Source organism: Polypterus senegalus, chromosome 6 (genome assembly GCF_016835505.1).
Source record: "Polypterus senegalus isolate Bchr_013 chromosome 6, ASM1683550v1, whole genome shotgun sequence".
NCBI classification, from domain to species: domain Eukaryota; kingdom Metazoa; phylum Chordata; class Cladistia; order Polypteriformes; family Polypteridae; genus Polypterus; species Polypterus senegalus.
In genome coordinates, this window is record NC_053159.1 from 191371556 (window position 1) to 191387624 (window position 16069).

The 16069-nt window shown below is 41.9% G+C and overlaps 1 protein-coding gene across 1 annotated transcript in view; it reads right to left on the minus strand.

Annotated features, from left to right (window-relative positions):
* Positions 1-16069, minus strand: part of plekha3 (pleckstrin homology domain containing, family A (phosphoinositide binding specific) member 3) — a 51786-nt gene that overhangs the window by 4824 nt on the left and 30893 nt on the right. The window contains exons 3-7 of the mRNA XM_039757776.1: positions 13919-14074; positions 12443-12579; positions 9552-9722; positions 8088-8131; positions 5051-5166 (exon numbers count right to left, since the gene is read on the minus strand). Coding sequence (XP_039613710.1) covers positions 5051-5166; positions 8088-8131; positions 9552-9722; positions 12443-12579; positions 13919-14074 — 624 coding nt within the window. The remainder of the gene's footprint in view (positions 1-5050; positions 5167-8087; positions 8132-9551; positions 9723-12442; positions 12580-13918; positions 14075-16069) is intronic.

Genomic DNA, 16069 nt, shown 5'->3' on the forward strand with positions numbered 1-16069 from the left:
CCCTTTAGAGTCCCTGAAGATGTGAAAATGACCTCTGAAAAGTATGTGGAGTTTCTGACTGACCACTTTCTTCCATGGTACAAAAAGAAGAACTGTGCTTTCCGTAACAAAATCATCTTCATGCATGACAATGCACCATCTCATGCTGCAAGGAATACCTCTGCATCATTGGCTGCTATTGGCATAAAAGGAGAGAAACTCCTGGCGTGGCCGCCATCCTCCCCTGACCTCAATCCTATTGAGAACCTTTGGAGCATCCTCAAGCAAAAGATCTAGGAGATTGGGAGGCAGTTTACATCCAAACAGCAGCTCTGGGAGGCTGTTCTGATATTCTGCAAAGAAATTCAAGGAGAAACTCTCCAAAAACTCACAAGTTCAATGGATGCAAGAATTGTGAAGCTGCTATCAAATAAGGGGTCCTATGTTAATATGCGACTTGACCTGTTAAGATGTTCTTGATTGAAATAGCTTTTGATTTCAGTAAATATGACCTCCTAATGCTGGAAATTCAACAAATGACCATTTTCAGTTCTTTACAACCTATAAAATGTTTTGAAACTCTGCTGTGCGTAATAATTTGGTGCATTTTAATTTTTTTTATTTTTGAAAAACATACCGTTATCATTAGGAGGTTTGTTCAGTAACATTCGAATTATACTCTAATGGTTGATGACTTATTGGCGATTCTAAATTGTCCTTAGTGTGTGCTTGGTGTGTTGGTGTGGGTGGGTGTGTGTGTCCTGCGGTGGGTTGGCGCCCTGCCCAGGATTGGTTCCTGCCTTGTGCCCTGTGTTGGCTGGGATTGGCTCCAGTGGACCCCCATGACCCTATGATATACGCATACACATACATACACACACACACACACTCACCTAAAGGATTATTAGGAACACCTGATCAATTTCTCATTAATGCAATTATCTAATCAACCAATCACATGGCAGTTGCTTCAATGCATTTAGGGGTGTGGTCCTGGTCAAGACAATCTCCTGAACTCCAAACTGAATGTCAGAATGGCAAAGAAAGGTGATTTAAGCAATTTTGAGCGTGGCATGGTTGTTGGTGCCAGTCGGGCCGGTCTGAGTATTTCACAATCTGCTCAGTTACTGGGATTTTCACGCACAACCATTTCTAGGGTTTACAAAGAATGGTGTGAAAAGGGAAAAACATCCAGTATGTGGCAGTCCTGTGGGTGAAAATGCCTTGTTGATGCTAGAGGTCAGAGGAGAATGAATGGGCCGACTGATTCAAGCTGATAGAAGAGCAACTTTGACTGAAATAACCACTCGTTACAACCGAGGTATGCAGCAAAGCATTTGTGAAGCCACAACACGCACAACCTTGAGGCGGATGGGCTACAACAGCAGAAGACCCCACCAGGTACCACTCATCTCCACTACAAATAGGAAAAAGAGGCTACAATTTGCACGAGCTCACCAAAATTGGACAGTTGAAGACTGTCTGCCTGGTCTGATGAGTCTCAATTTCTGTTGAGTCATTCAAATGGTGGAGTCAGAATTTGGCGTAAACAGAACGAGAACATGGATCCATCATGCCTTGTTACCACTGTGCAGGCTGGTAATGGTGGTGTAATGGTGTGGGGGATGTTTTCTTGGCACACTTTAGGCCCCTTAGTACCAATTGGGCATCATTTAAATGCCACAGGCTACCTGAGCATTGTTTCTGACCATGTCCATCCCTTCATGACCACCATGTACCCATCCTCTGATGGCTACTACCAGCAGGATAATGCACCATGTCACAAAGCTCGAATCATTTCAAATTGGTTTCTTGAACATGACAATGAGTTCACTGTACTAAAATGGCCCCCACAGTCACCAGATCTCAACCCAATAGAGCATCTTTGGGATGTGGTGGAACGGGAGCTTCGTGCCCTGGATGTGCATCCCACAAATCTCCATCAACTGCAAGATGCCATCCTATCAATATGGGCCAACATTTCTAAAGAATGCTTTCAGCACCTTGTTGAATCAATGCCACGTAGAATTAAGGCAGTTCTGAAGGCGAAAGGGGGTCAAACACCGTATTAGTATGGCGTTCCTAATAATCCTTTAGGAGAGTGTATATACATACACACACACACACACACACACATATACATTAACACACGCAACGTAGTTGGGCGCACATGGCTAGTGTGTGTAAGTTGTCTGTGAAGGGCTCCCCGTTTAAACGCGGCTGCCAGTCGTGAACTGGGCCCTTCGTCACACAGCATTATGATTTTTTATAAGGGAAACAAATTTACAAAAGAAAACCCTTGGATATTGATTCGATAGGAACGGCCTACTCGGAATCACTGTCCAAATCGTAATTATGTGGTGGTGTAGGAGCATTTCTGTTCCTGTCCATTCACAGTCCATGTCGTTTTCACGACGCTGTCGTTTCCTCTCACAATCTCTTCTCAACCTTTCTCTAATCTCGTAGGTTGCTTTGTGGCAATCCAAAGAGTAAGGCAATATACACGGGGCAATGGTTATAAAAGGGGGACACACAGGTATCCAGACTCTTTAAAGCATAAATAAGGATCACTTCACTGACATGTGTGCAAGCCACGGTACAACTGTGAGACGCGCAGCACTCGCCTGGCTACAACGTAACAATAATAATTTCCCGAACGTGCTGTTACGTTGTCTTTCATTTTACTCACTATCTTTCTTTCATTCATATGTTACGTAGGCACGTACCTTTTATCTTCGGCAATCTCATTCTCTAACCAGGCCTCAGGAGCTAACCAGCGTAACATTGTCCACTACCCCTTTCATTATTCCGGCACATTGTTGACATCTGTGAGTAACAACGACGTACTAAACTGGAAGGTGGTCTGCGCATGCGTGGAAACACAGATCAAGATCTAAATGAAGATCTCTTTAGTTAATTTAAAGCATGACAATTTGTTTAGTTTGAATGTCTGTGAATTTCTATCTTAAGACCCCTTAAGATAGAAAGACATACAGCATAGTTCCATGCAAAAGTTTGGACACCCCTGGCCAAATTACTTATATTTTTGAGCCATTGAAGTAAAAAAAAAAAAAATAAATAAATTAATACAACTTCAGCAGCAAATAGACTAAATCAGTGCTTCCCAGACTCGGTCCTGGGGATCCACTGTGGCTGCAGGTTTTTGTTCTAATCAGATTGATAATCAGTAATCTTATTTAATTAGCTGATATTTTTTTCTGTTATTCTACATTCAGAAAAGCACAGCAGCATGATTTTTACATTTATAAGACATTTAGAAATATTTCTGCTTTTGCGATTTGATTTAAATGCTTAACTCTCTTTTGTTGATTTCATTCTTTTTTGCCTTTTCTTTGCGCAGTTTTCCCCCTTCGTCGTATCTTAATAATGACAATTAAAAACGAGCAGAGCAGACAGCCAGGCAAACAACACGGAATAATCAAAGGCTGCAACTACTTTAGCATCAGACCCACTAATTGGTAAATAACAGATTAATTAATCCATTAGAAGACCGGGAAAAGTAGAATGAAAAAGATGAAAATATTGTTAAAAAGAAAAAAAATACATTATTCCCATATAACTGTTTGGCACATTTTATATATATATATATATATATATATATATATATATATATATATATATATATATATTTTTACCAAACTTAGTTTTCTAATTTCTATATTGTTTCCAAAACACAGAACTTGGGAAATAACCATTTCCTTAATTAGTCCAATTATAAACAGAATTTGGTTGGAACAAACCTACGACAGAGTTTTGGAAGCACTGGACAAAAACAATGTCAATTTATAAAAATGTTACCGTACAGTTGTATGATTTTCTGATGAAGTAAAAAAAAAAAAAAAAAAACGAATAAAAGAGTAAATGTGGCATTTGAGAAGTCTGGGCACCCTCCTTTCAGGTCTCTGAACCCATCAGGTCGGCAGTCTGGTCCAACTACAGGCCGATATGGTGGAGCACTTTAAAAAAAACTGCTAAAAACACATTATTTTAACATGGCTTTCTCATAACTTCATTTTAGTTTAATCTCTGTATATTCAATTAATTATCATTAGTATTTGTGGTGGCTCCGCAATCTGCACTAACCCCTATTCTTTCTTCTGTTCCTTTTCCAGTTTTCCGTGGTGGCAACCTGTGCCACCACCACCTGATCAAAGCACCGTAATGTCGCTCCATTGATGGATTAAAGGCCAGAAGTCCACGTGACCGTCATCATCAAGTCCTTCCATGAGAACCCTGAATACAATGAGGACTGACTGGGTCATTTATGTTAAGTAGAATGCCTAGAGGGGGCTGGGTGGTCTTGTGGCCTCAGACCCCCTGCAGATTTTATTTCTTCTCCAGCCGTTTTTTTTTTTTTGTCCTCCCTGGCCATCGGACCTTACTTTTATTCTATGTTAGTGTTCTCTTATTTTAAATTCTTACTTTGTCTCTTTTCTCTTTCTTCATCATGTAAAGCACTCTGAGCTATATTATTTGAATGAAAATGTGCTATAGAAATAAAGGTTGTAGTTGTAGTAGTAAAAAGAAACAGCTGGGGAAAAAATTAGTCAGTGACCGATTTTAACGTTTTTGAGAATCAAATCTAATTGGCCTGGTTTCTTACGAGCACCACAGTCTGTGTGACGTGTTCCCAGCTCTGCTTTCACTTTGACTACAACACGCTGTAAGCACAGAAACAATCCCATTAAACGTGAAGGGTTGTGTTTTCAAGTGTCATTCGTTTGAGTTTTTACTTGTGTTGTTTAAGCAGCACTGGATAAATCAAAAGCACCTAATGCGTTAGAACCACATCACAAGAAAAAAGTAACAATATTATGATTATCAGTGTAAATCTATAAAAGCATGCAAAGCACAAACATATACGTAGCCTAGAATTACTAACCTATGTTTGAATAAGTATTTATATTTACTCTGAATATTCAAACCTCAATTTTTGGTTAATAGGACAGCCCTGGACATAAAACTGCTTTACTCCTCCCTCCAAATTCTGAAACCTGAAAAAAGGAGACCGAAAAAACAAAACGAAACAATTACACCCAAAGTCACTTACTCTCCACATCTTCTGTGCAGCTATCACCGTGAGATTCTGTGTCTGAATATGTTCTTGTTCGTCGCTGAGAGGAGCGCTGTAATGAAGAAGTTGAGTCCTTTGGCATGAGGCTGGTCCTTCAAGAAAGCAACAATAGAGAAAGGGAAATAAAGCAGCAGACGTGCTCATGACAGCACACACTTGATTAGCACGTTTATGTTACACATGACAACACAACTACTATAAAATTGCATTCATGCACCGACTGTGGGCTCTGTGGGTCTGGTGTGGGTCACTGGTGTGCATATTTTAATTACCAGTACAGAGTAGCACAAAGCGATCTTCAAGTCTTGGCAACCATGCACCAAATCTGGGTAAGGCAGTGTTTCTCAAATCACCGGTTGATCGCAGGTTGCGGTCATTGGTTCGTGAGTGGGTCACCAAAGCCAGTGTTTCTTAACCACTGGGTCGCAACACAGGTTGACGCTGATGAGTCATGGGTTGTCATCATTGGTTTGCGAGTGGGTGGCCTAATTAAAATCAGCAATGTTGCACAATACGCTTTTAAAGCAAACCTTCAAGTACCTTGAAAGAGTAAGAAAACACATGAGACACTGTGAAATAAGATAACAACAAAAAAAGATGTATTATTGTAACTGGTTTTGGCAATTTCTAGAAGACTATTACCCTCTTGTTTTTGAATGGTCCTTGGCCATAAGTACAAAATCACCTTAACTTGGTCAGCGGTAACATTTAGACACTGGAGAGTCACAAATACTATTAAGTTCATGGTTAGCCACTGTCCGACTCCTAACACTTCAGATGAATACGGGTCAAAGATATGCACATCCTAATGTCGAGGTATGGGCTCAGTACTGCTGTCCTGTGGTGTCTCAAGTCCCACAATTAGAGTGTGTCACAATATATTTCAAGTGGTGGGAGAAGGGTTTGATTCATGGGTCAAGGTTTACTCCTTGGATCTTCACTTCAAAAGATCAATATCAAGTGAAAGTGTCTCCGATTTGTACCCTGCATCGATTTTCCTGAATTGTTTTACAATATTTCAGGAAAAAATGCATGCGGCGTTTTACATGTTTTGAGCATATGACCGGACGACTTGACATGCGCATTATGCAACACAAGTAACAGGTATATTTTTTTCATGGATGTTTTTGATATTGTTTGCTGTTGTCCTGTGTTGGCCACTATAGGCTCCCTAATCTATCAAGAACTCTATTATGTCTGTTCTCCAAGATAAAATGAGATTTTTCTTGGTCATCAACACAAAACACAAGCTGTAACTAAAATAAGAAAAAAAAAAAAAAACTGTTCAGTAGAATATTCCTTTAAAACATTTCTTGTTTTTAATAAACTACTACAAAAATTAAAGGAACACTTTGAAAACACATCAGATCTCAATGAGAAACAGAAATCCTGCTGGATGTCACTACTGCCATGGACTGATATGGTAATGTGTTAGGAATGAAGGCATGGCAACCACATCATTTGATGGAAATGAAAATTATCAACCTACAAAGGGCTGAATTCAAAGACACTCCGATAATCAAAGTCAAAAAATGATGGAACAGGCAGGCAGGAGAGTCCATTTGGCCGAAAGTTCATTGCAGCAAGTCCAAATCGTACTCAGTAGTTTGTATGACCCACCAATATTCTTGTATGCATGCCTGACAATGTCCTCAATGAGACAACGGATGGTTTCTTGGGGGATCTCCTCCCAGATCTGGACCAGGGTATCACTGAGCTCCTGGACAGGCTGAGGCTTCGGATGGATCGAAACATAATGTCCCACCCAGAGGTGTTCTGTTGGATTGAGGTCAGGCGAGTGAGCGTGGTTGGGTTTTGGGGGGCCAGTCAATGGTATCAATTCCTTCATCCTCTTGCCACATGATGCCGGGCACTATTGTGCACCAGGAGGAACCCAGGACCCACTGGACCAGCACAGAGTCTGACAACGGGTCCAAGGATTTCATCCCAATACCCAATGGCAGTCAAGGTGCCGTTGTCTAGCCTATAGAGGTCTGTGTGCCCCTCCATGGATATGCCTCCCCAGACCATCACTGACCCACCACCAAACCGGCCATGCTACAAGATGTCACAGGCAGCATAACGTTCTCCACGGCTTCTCCAGACCCTTTCACATCTGCCACATGTGCTCAGGGTGAACCTGCTCTCTCTTTGTGAAAAGCACAGGGCACCAGCGGTGTACCTGTCAATTCTGGTATTCTATGGCAAATGCCAATCGAGCTCCATGGTGCTAGGCGTGCAGTGAGCACAGAGCCTACTAGAGTACTCCTCATGAAGTCTGTTTCTGATGGTTTGGTCAGGGACATTCACACCCGTGGCCTGCCTGCTGGAGATCATTTTGTAGGCTCTGCCAGTGCTCATCCTGTTGCCCAAAGGAGCAGATACTGGTGGGTCCTGCTGATGTGTTAAGGACCCTCTAAAAGGGGCCCTGTCCAGCTCTTCTAGAGTAACTGCCTGTCTGTCTCCTGGAGTCTCCTCCATGCCCTTGAGACTGGACTGTGCTGGGAGACACAGCAAACCTTCTGGCAATGGCACACGGTATTGATGTGCCATCCTGGAGACGTTGGACTACCAGTGCCAGCTCTTTAGGGTCCAGGTATCTCCTCATGCTACCAGTAGTGACACGGACAGTAGCCAAATGCAAAATGAGTGAAAAAAACAGATGGAGGGAAAAATGTCAGTGGCCTCCCTCCACCTGTTAAACCATTCATTCCTGTTTTGGGGGTCGTCTCATTGTTGCTGCCGCCCCCCAGTGCACCAAAGCAGCTGAAACTGATGAACAAGCCCCTCTGCTACTTAACTGACCAGATCAATAGCCCACAAGTGTCACTGATTTGATGCTATACTCTCATTAAAAAGTGTTCCTTTCATTTTTTGAGCAGTATACTTTTACACATTAACACTACTGTATAAAACAAACTGAAAAAAAACAAAAAAAGCAAAAAAGGTCCAAAGGGAAGACACCGGAGGGCATTTCAATTTTCTGTTTACTGAGAATTAAAGTAAACTGTACCTTTCAAAGCTGTAGGCACCAGGATGGCTGATGGAACGTTTCATCTAAAAAAACAAGAAATATAAAAATTACTGAAACAGGATGCAGTGGAGAGGAGAGCATCAGGGGAGGAACACAAGAAAGCACAGCATGACAGATTGAACCAAACAACGCCTCTGGCATGTTGTTCACACACTTCAGTGAATGCTGCTTACTTACAAAGTAAATTCACTATATTAAAAAAACAAAAAAAAAAAACAGCAGGAACTTGCAGCAACACTCAAAGCATTCACAAAAATATTTTTTAACTTCAGTCACATGGCAAATCCTTCTATATAAAAGTGGTCGGGATTGTCCTTCCGTCCCGCGAGTGCTACGCAGGTGCGGAGTTTCACACTCGCCCTGTCCATTTTGCAATGCACGATGGGATTTGTAATTTCGTTTTTCCAGGTAAAAGATGATTTTCTACTCCAGACTGTGCGAGATCTTCTTCTTCTTCTTCGTTCTTACTATTTAAAAGCGGTCGGGATTGTCCTGCCGTCCCGTGAGTGCAAAGCGTAGCGGGATTCCGCTTATCACAGACTTACTACTTGCAGCCTGCGGTACGAAGCGACATGATGTGAGCAGAGTTCTGGTGCTCCCATCGTTCCCTTGCTTTTGTGCGCGATGTGCTGGAAAAATAGACAAAATGATGTCTCTGGAAATAATTAATGTTGATGGAGTACAAATGCCTCACCGCGTAGTAAATATCAGGGGGGTTCAAAAGGGCGACCTCAATATAGAAAAAAAGTTTCAATTTCATCACAAAAACAACAGAAACTACGAGTATTAAAGTAATACCGCTCAAATGCAATATAACCAAATTAATGAGTTTTTATAAAATATTAAATTGATCTACATATTGAATTGCCTTAAGAAGTGGTCAACTTAAAAGTCGGTCGCCTAAAAAGGCGGGTCAGCCTAGTATATAACAAGTATAGATGTCAGAATCAATTATCCCATTTAAACATACAATAGAGATGTGGCCAAAAACATTGGTAACCTTTCACTTAATTAAAAAGCTCTATCTCCTGGTTTGTTTTTTGTCAGTGTCACCATCTCCAACCCATATAACACAGCAGGTCTCACTACCATCTTCAAGACCACCCTTTCACTCTTGCTGGTGCCCATCTGCCACAAGTCACTCCTGACACTTTAATCCACCCTCAACTCTTTTAATGCTTTGTCGTGTTCCCATTCCAAAGTCTTATACTTCATTTTTGACATAACACTAGTTATGGTCTGTTTATTGCCCTTTAAAAACAATAACGTAATTAATTTATTCACAAATTAACCATTTAATGTTGTCTAAGGACAAGATGTAAGTTTAAGTTCACTATGATCTTACAATTACTCTTTATACCATCGGTGAAGAAAAAAAAAAGATTGTAATTACCTAAAGTTTCAGTAACATTAGTCAATTTTTAAGAAGTCAATTTTTCGTACCCGAGCCATCTGTACAGGTGATGGAGAAACTGGGGACACAACAGGGTCAGGGTGGGATAACTGGAACATCTCAGGCTTGAATTTGGAATTGGCAATCTTCATGCACTCCTCAAGCGTCGTAATAAAAGTCTCACATGTGGCACTCAAGAGAGAAGAAGCTTCATTCATGTTCTGTAACAAAACAGATTCGGGCTGTTTGTTTTGGTGGTCCACTTTTCATTTACCGAAGACGCATGTATAACAATCAACAACAGAAATCATAAAGAAAACCCACAAGTTGCAACAAATAACCAGTAATGGGTGAAAATTGATCTGGAAGAAAGCTTGTGAGATTGATTTACAGCAGCGTTTCCCCAACCTGTGGGCTGCGATGGCACTGCAGGTGGACCTTGGCCAACCCTGGATGAACCGGGCCCCACCCCACCATCACTCTAAATCCACACCAGCAACATTGCACATAAGTGATGGCCAATTATGGGAAACCTTCCCAATCCCCACACTGACGACTGTGCTTAATTCAACAAGGAAAAAAAGCATTGGCAACTACTTGGTTCATCTAACATTCTTCCGAATTCTCTGGAGAAGCAAATCCCCATCAGCCCCCAAAGCTTTAAAAATCCTGCTCGATTCGACAAGGGGGACCACGCCACTCCCTCTGCTCAGACAATCAATCGCAAACACAATGGAATAGGAAACGATGGGTCAGAGGAAAGAAATTAATCAAGATTGTAAATGCTGGACATTTTAAGCCCCATACCAGGAAGGAACTCATGACAAGAGAAGGCAGGATTTTAAAGGGGTTATTACTGCAAACTAGGCCGACAGACAGAGAGGATGAGTGCGGGTGCGGCAACATGTTGCATGTTGACTAGCGCATGCAAGAAAGAATTTCATAGCACATGTGGCAATAAGGACCCTATAAATCGGAGGTCCTCAAGTTCAGTCTTGAAGGGCCACAATGTCTGAAAGTTTTTGTTCCAACCCAATTGCTTAATTAGAAGCCAACCACTGCAGATACCAGAACTGACAAGGCCTATAAAGAGCATTTACTCCTTTGAAAGTTTTCACATTTTATTATTAAACAACACTGAATCACAGTGGATTTAATTTGCCGTTTTATACTTTCATACACAGAAAAACTATTTATTTAATGGCAAAGTGGTCAACATTAAATTAGAAATATAAAACAAAAAATAATAGATTGCTTGATTATGACACCCCTCAGTCATCACTGGTGCACTCCATTGGTTTTAGAAGTTCCACCATTAGTGTAATGAAGATCACTTATCTGTAAGGTCCAACTTGTGGGGAGTCAGGATGGTATCCTAACCTACACAATGAAGCCAAAGAACACGTCAAGCAACTCCATGAAAAGCACAAGTCAGGGGTTAGAGTGAAGAAAACATCCAAATCACTGAACATCTGGTTAAGAGTGTGGCACAGCTGAAAATCTGTCTAGTGCAGGCCGGCCACAAAAACTGAAGATAAGTGCAGCAGGGAACAAGAGACCTCTGAGAACACCGAAGGAGTCACAAGCAACGGCAGGTAACACTGGAGAGACTGTGCAGAGAACAACTGTGCCTGGGTGCTTCACCAGTTGTGAGCCTTATAGGCGAGTGCAAAACACACATGACATTTCGGCAGAAGGCACACAAAGATGGTTCTATGGTATGATGAGACTAAAACTGAACTCCAGGCCATCAGAATAAATGTCATTTTAGAACACTGCACACTCGTCCCCACTGTGAAGCACAGCTATGGCAGGCATCAAGCTGTAGGAAGGCTTCTCTGCAGCAGGGTAAAATTAGAGCAGCAAAATACAAGGAGATCGTGGAAGGAAAACCTGATGCTGTCTTCAAGAAGCTTGGACCTTGGGAGAAGACCACAAGCCCAAGATTAAATTCAAAGCTACACGAGAATGGCATCAAAACAACAATGTGAATGTCGTGGAGTGGCCAGTCAGAGCCCAGGTCTCAATCCAATTGAGGATTTGTGGCTGTACTTGAAAAGGCTGTTCACTTTGTCACAGACGGCCGGGGTCCTTGCCTGGCTGGGACGCCTCTTCACTGAAAGGAATGGGGGAACAAGCATGGACAGCACCGTATCTCCCCCAGGATGTTAGATGGCAGCCCACCTGGGTTGCGGTGCTGCTTCGGATTCAGTAAAACATTGTATGCTGTTCGTGCCGATAATAAGTAAGTCTTGAAGTGCTGAGAGAGTGACAGGCTGTGTTATTCCTAAGGCACTTGTGTGGTTTAAAGTGCTGGCGTGTTTGTCATTCATGGGGCACTGTTGTGATTAGGGTCTGTGTGAATGCGTATAGCTATGTATGTGTGTGTTAATCTTAAAGTGCAATAGTAGACCAACCCGGTAACGAACTTGACAAGTGCACTTACCCTTGAAGAAAACAGGTAAAGGGTAAGTATAGGAATATATCAAGATAATACACCTTCTGAATCAACTGTATATCATGATCAGCCACACATGCACTGGGCAGTGCAGAAAAAATGGCCAGTGGAAAACTGGAACTCATTAAAGTCTACAGCTTTTAAATGTTAAGGTGGGAACAGGATGAGAGAAAAAAAGGCAGAAAGCCTTCTGAACGCTTCATACATTAAATGAAGAGTCAGATAAGAATAACCAGTGGAAGGACCCCCAGATTAGCCCTTGAACAAAGTTCATGAGAGGTTGCTCTTTGCACAAACTCTTCTAATTCAGGCGGCCTCAGGTTACAAAGTTACTTCAGACATTTCTGAATTTTTAATTGTGTGTTTACTAAGAAAAAAGACACTTTTGTGAAATGAGCATAACTGAAACTACGTAGGACAAAATAAGGTGAAGGGAAATTAAAAAAAAAACAAAACTCTAAACCAGCAAGGCCTTGCCAGTACCTCGATGCTAGGTGACGAGTGCTTTGTTTCTTGAAGGACCGATTCCTGGATCGTGTGAACTTGTTGCATTAGTAGATCACAGTAGAGCCGCAGTTCAGACATCTTCGTTTTCAGAGACTCTCTGGTCTCACTTATCTCTAAAAAGAGAGAGAAAAAAAGGAAAAAACAGCATGAAGGTTTTTACATTGTCATGGTAGGTACTTATACATCTTCAAAATGTGCAACAATGTTTTTTTTCCCCCCCCACCAACTTTAGAATGAATGTCACTTCTATTTTTAAAACTCTAATTGTACAGGAAGAATGTTTACAGACATAATCAAAGATGCAGAGCAGCACAGGGAAGGCAGGATCATCAATTCTTACAATTTCACACAAACAGTTAGGTAAAGGGAGGATGAAGATGGAGTAAAAAATCCATTTAGTTGTGTTCATTGTACATTCCTCGCCACAATTATTGGCACCCTGGAAAGGAGGAGTTTAAAAAAAAAAAAAATCTTCTTTTGGTGAATTACCTTAATTTTGCATAGAAAAAAAAAAAAGATTTATTGATTGGTTTCCTTTAATTCCATTTTGAGAAAAAAAATAATGATTTCTAACAAAACTACATATGCCACCATTACTGGCACCCCAATAATTAATACTTTGTACAACCTCCCTTTGCCAATAAAACAGCACTGAGTCTTCTCCTACGACATCTTATAATAATGGAGAACACAAAGCAGGGAATCTGAGACCTTTCTCCTTAAGAGTCTCTTAGAGATTCTAGGGCCCTCAGACCTCTCTTGTGCCCTCTCTCATCTTCAGCTCATCCCACAGGTTTTCAGTTGGGGTTTTTCGGAACTGAGATGGCCATGGCAGAAGCTTGATTTACTGTTTCTTTCATTATTTAGAGGTTGGATTTGGACATCTACTTTGCCACCTACAGTCGGCGCCTTCATTCCCAAGCATCATGCCTGGTTTAAGAAACCAAAGCCACAGCCACCTGAAATGAAGCTTGCTGTGTGACCCTGATATGAATTGTTGTGGTTCTATGTTTTCATACTGTCGTTGGGTAGTGGCGGGGCCATGGAGTCCGTTAGACTGTGCAGCCCTTTCAAAAGGTAACCATTGGGACATGAACGCCCAACAGGAGTAGCCGTTCCTGGCTTTTGCTTGGGTTTTCTGAAGTGTAGTCTTCTCAGGGGAAGTAATCCGATGACAGATCGACACATAAGTGGGATACCAGGCACAGATCCTTAGCCTCAGAGCCACCACTCCAGGTGCAATCATGTGCTCAACAAGCAACCAAATTCTGCACTGCACTATTTTAAAATGTATGCTCAGGTACCATACCTCATTAGACTGAGAGATGTCACCACTTCAGTTTTAAGAACAGACTACTTACAATAGTTAGAAAGGAACCAAACAAAGCATCCACCATACAAGAAGAACTCGGCACACACCATATCCAGTCATCATGTCACTCATTGCAGTACCTTTTTCTTTTTTTGCTCTCGTATCGGTGAGGCACGCCTTTGAGCTCCCAAGGGCCACTAACCACCTTTGTCTCTCCGCAGCGTTGACTGCCTTCACGTAGAAATGCTGCTCGCCTGGGATGATGAGCTCCATCCTGCTATTATCTGTAGGGTGAACTGGTTTTCAGAGTACATGAGGGAAAAGAAAAAAAAAACAAATCAGAACTACAGTTCAAAACACGTTTTCCAAGCTTATTTTTGTATAAAAATTTCATGTTTGAATACCATACCATACCACATTTATTTGTTGAGCGCTTAAAAACACAGCATTACAACTGACCAAAGCGCTGTACAGTTACAACAAGCAGGACTAAAAGCAAAATATTAAAAATAAACATTAAGAGAGAATTAAAACAGAGATACTAAAAACAGGTCAAGGGACCAAATAAAATAGAGAAAATAGCAAAAGGCAAGTGGAAAATGAAACAGGTTAAGAATTAAAAGCCAATGTGAAGAAGTGCGTTTGTAGGAGATTTGAATGTGGCGACTGAGGCGGCTTGCCTAACCACTAAGGGCAGGGAGTTCCAGAGCCTGGGTGCACAGACGGAGAAAGCCCTTTCACCACGAGCTTTAAAACGTGCCTTGGGAACGGTTAGGAGCAGCTGATCTGTGGATCTAAGAACACGAGGGGGATTGTAACAATGGAGCAAGACACTCAAAGTGTCGGGGGCTAGACCGTTTAATGCCTTATAGGTTAGGAGGAGAATCTTAAAATCGATTCTGAATCTAACCGGCAGCCAGTGAAGGGTTTTCAAAATCGGTGAAATGTGTTGGATTCTGCTACTTCCAGTTAGAAGCCTTGCAGCCGCATTTTGAGCCAGTTGGAGTCTAGAAAGCGTGGCTTTACTGATACCAAAAAGGCAGGAATTAAGAGTAGTCAAGCCGTGACGTAATGAATGCATGGATTACTGATTCCAGGAGGTGGTTAGAAAGAATAGGCTTGAGTTTGGAGATTCGCCTTAGATGGAAAAAGCAGGATTTTACTGTGCTGTTGACTTGAGCATCCATTTTCAGGAACGTATCCATTTTGATTCCAAGATTGGAGACAGACGAAGTTACTGGAATGGGAAGAGAAACGAGGCCAAGGGGTGGAGCCTGTTTGCAGTCGGGACTAAAACAATGACCTCGGTTTTGAATCGTTCAGGTGAAGGAAGTTTACAGCCAGCCAGTCCTTAATGTCAGATAGGCAGTCGAGGAGAGGTTTGGTGGAGTCAGTTGGCTTGAGGGAGAAATAAATTTGGCAGTCGTCAGCATATAGGTGATATGAAATTGCATGCTTTCTAAAAATTGCACCTAAAGGCAGGATGTAGATTGAAAAAGTAGTGGCCCTAAAATGGAACCCTGGGGGACCCCACATGGGAGTGGGACTGATTCAGATGAAAAATCGTCTAGCATGACTCTGAGAGTCCTGTTGCAGAAATATGACCTGAACCAGTCGAGGGCTAAGCCAGATACACCAGCCCAGGATTGAGTCGGAGATCATGATGTCGTGGTCGATTGTGTCAAAAGCAGCAGATAAGTCGAGAAGAACCATAACCACGTGGAATCCTGAGTCCAATGCCAAAAGGGCGTCATTTAGGACACGTAAATGCGCGGTTTCTGTGCTGTGTTGGGGCCTAAAGCCTGACTGAAAAAGATCCATTACCTGATGGTCCTGTAGGTGATGAGTTAATTGCTCATAAACTACTTTTTCTAGTATTTTTGACAAGAAAGGTAGTTTGGAGATTGGACGAAGATTGGAAAGAATGGCAGGGTCAAGATCAGGTTTTTTCACAATTGGATGTACAACTGCGTGTCTGAAAGCATGAGGAACTATAGCCGAGGATAGACTACTAGTTATGATCTTTAGGACATCATATCGAATCACAGGAAACACATCTTTCAGCAGTCTGGACGGCACCACATCGTCCGGAGAGCCCGAAGACTTCATTGAGGCAACAATTTTTTCCAGATGGGGGAGCGAAATAGGTTCAAAGCTGGTGAGGGAACCGTGCGCAGGAGCGGCTAAATCAACAGAGCCAGAAGAAGAAATGGAGATCTGGGATCTAATGTTCGTGACCTTATCCAGAAAAAACATGAGGATCTGATTACAAAGAGCAGTGGAGGCAGCAG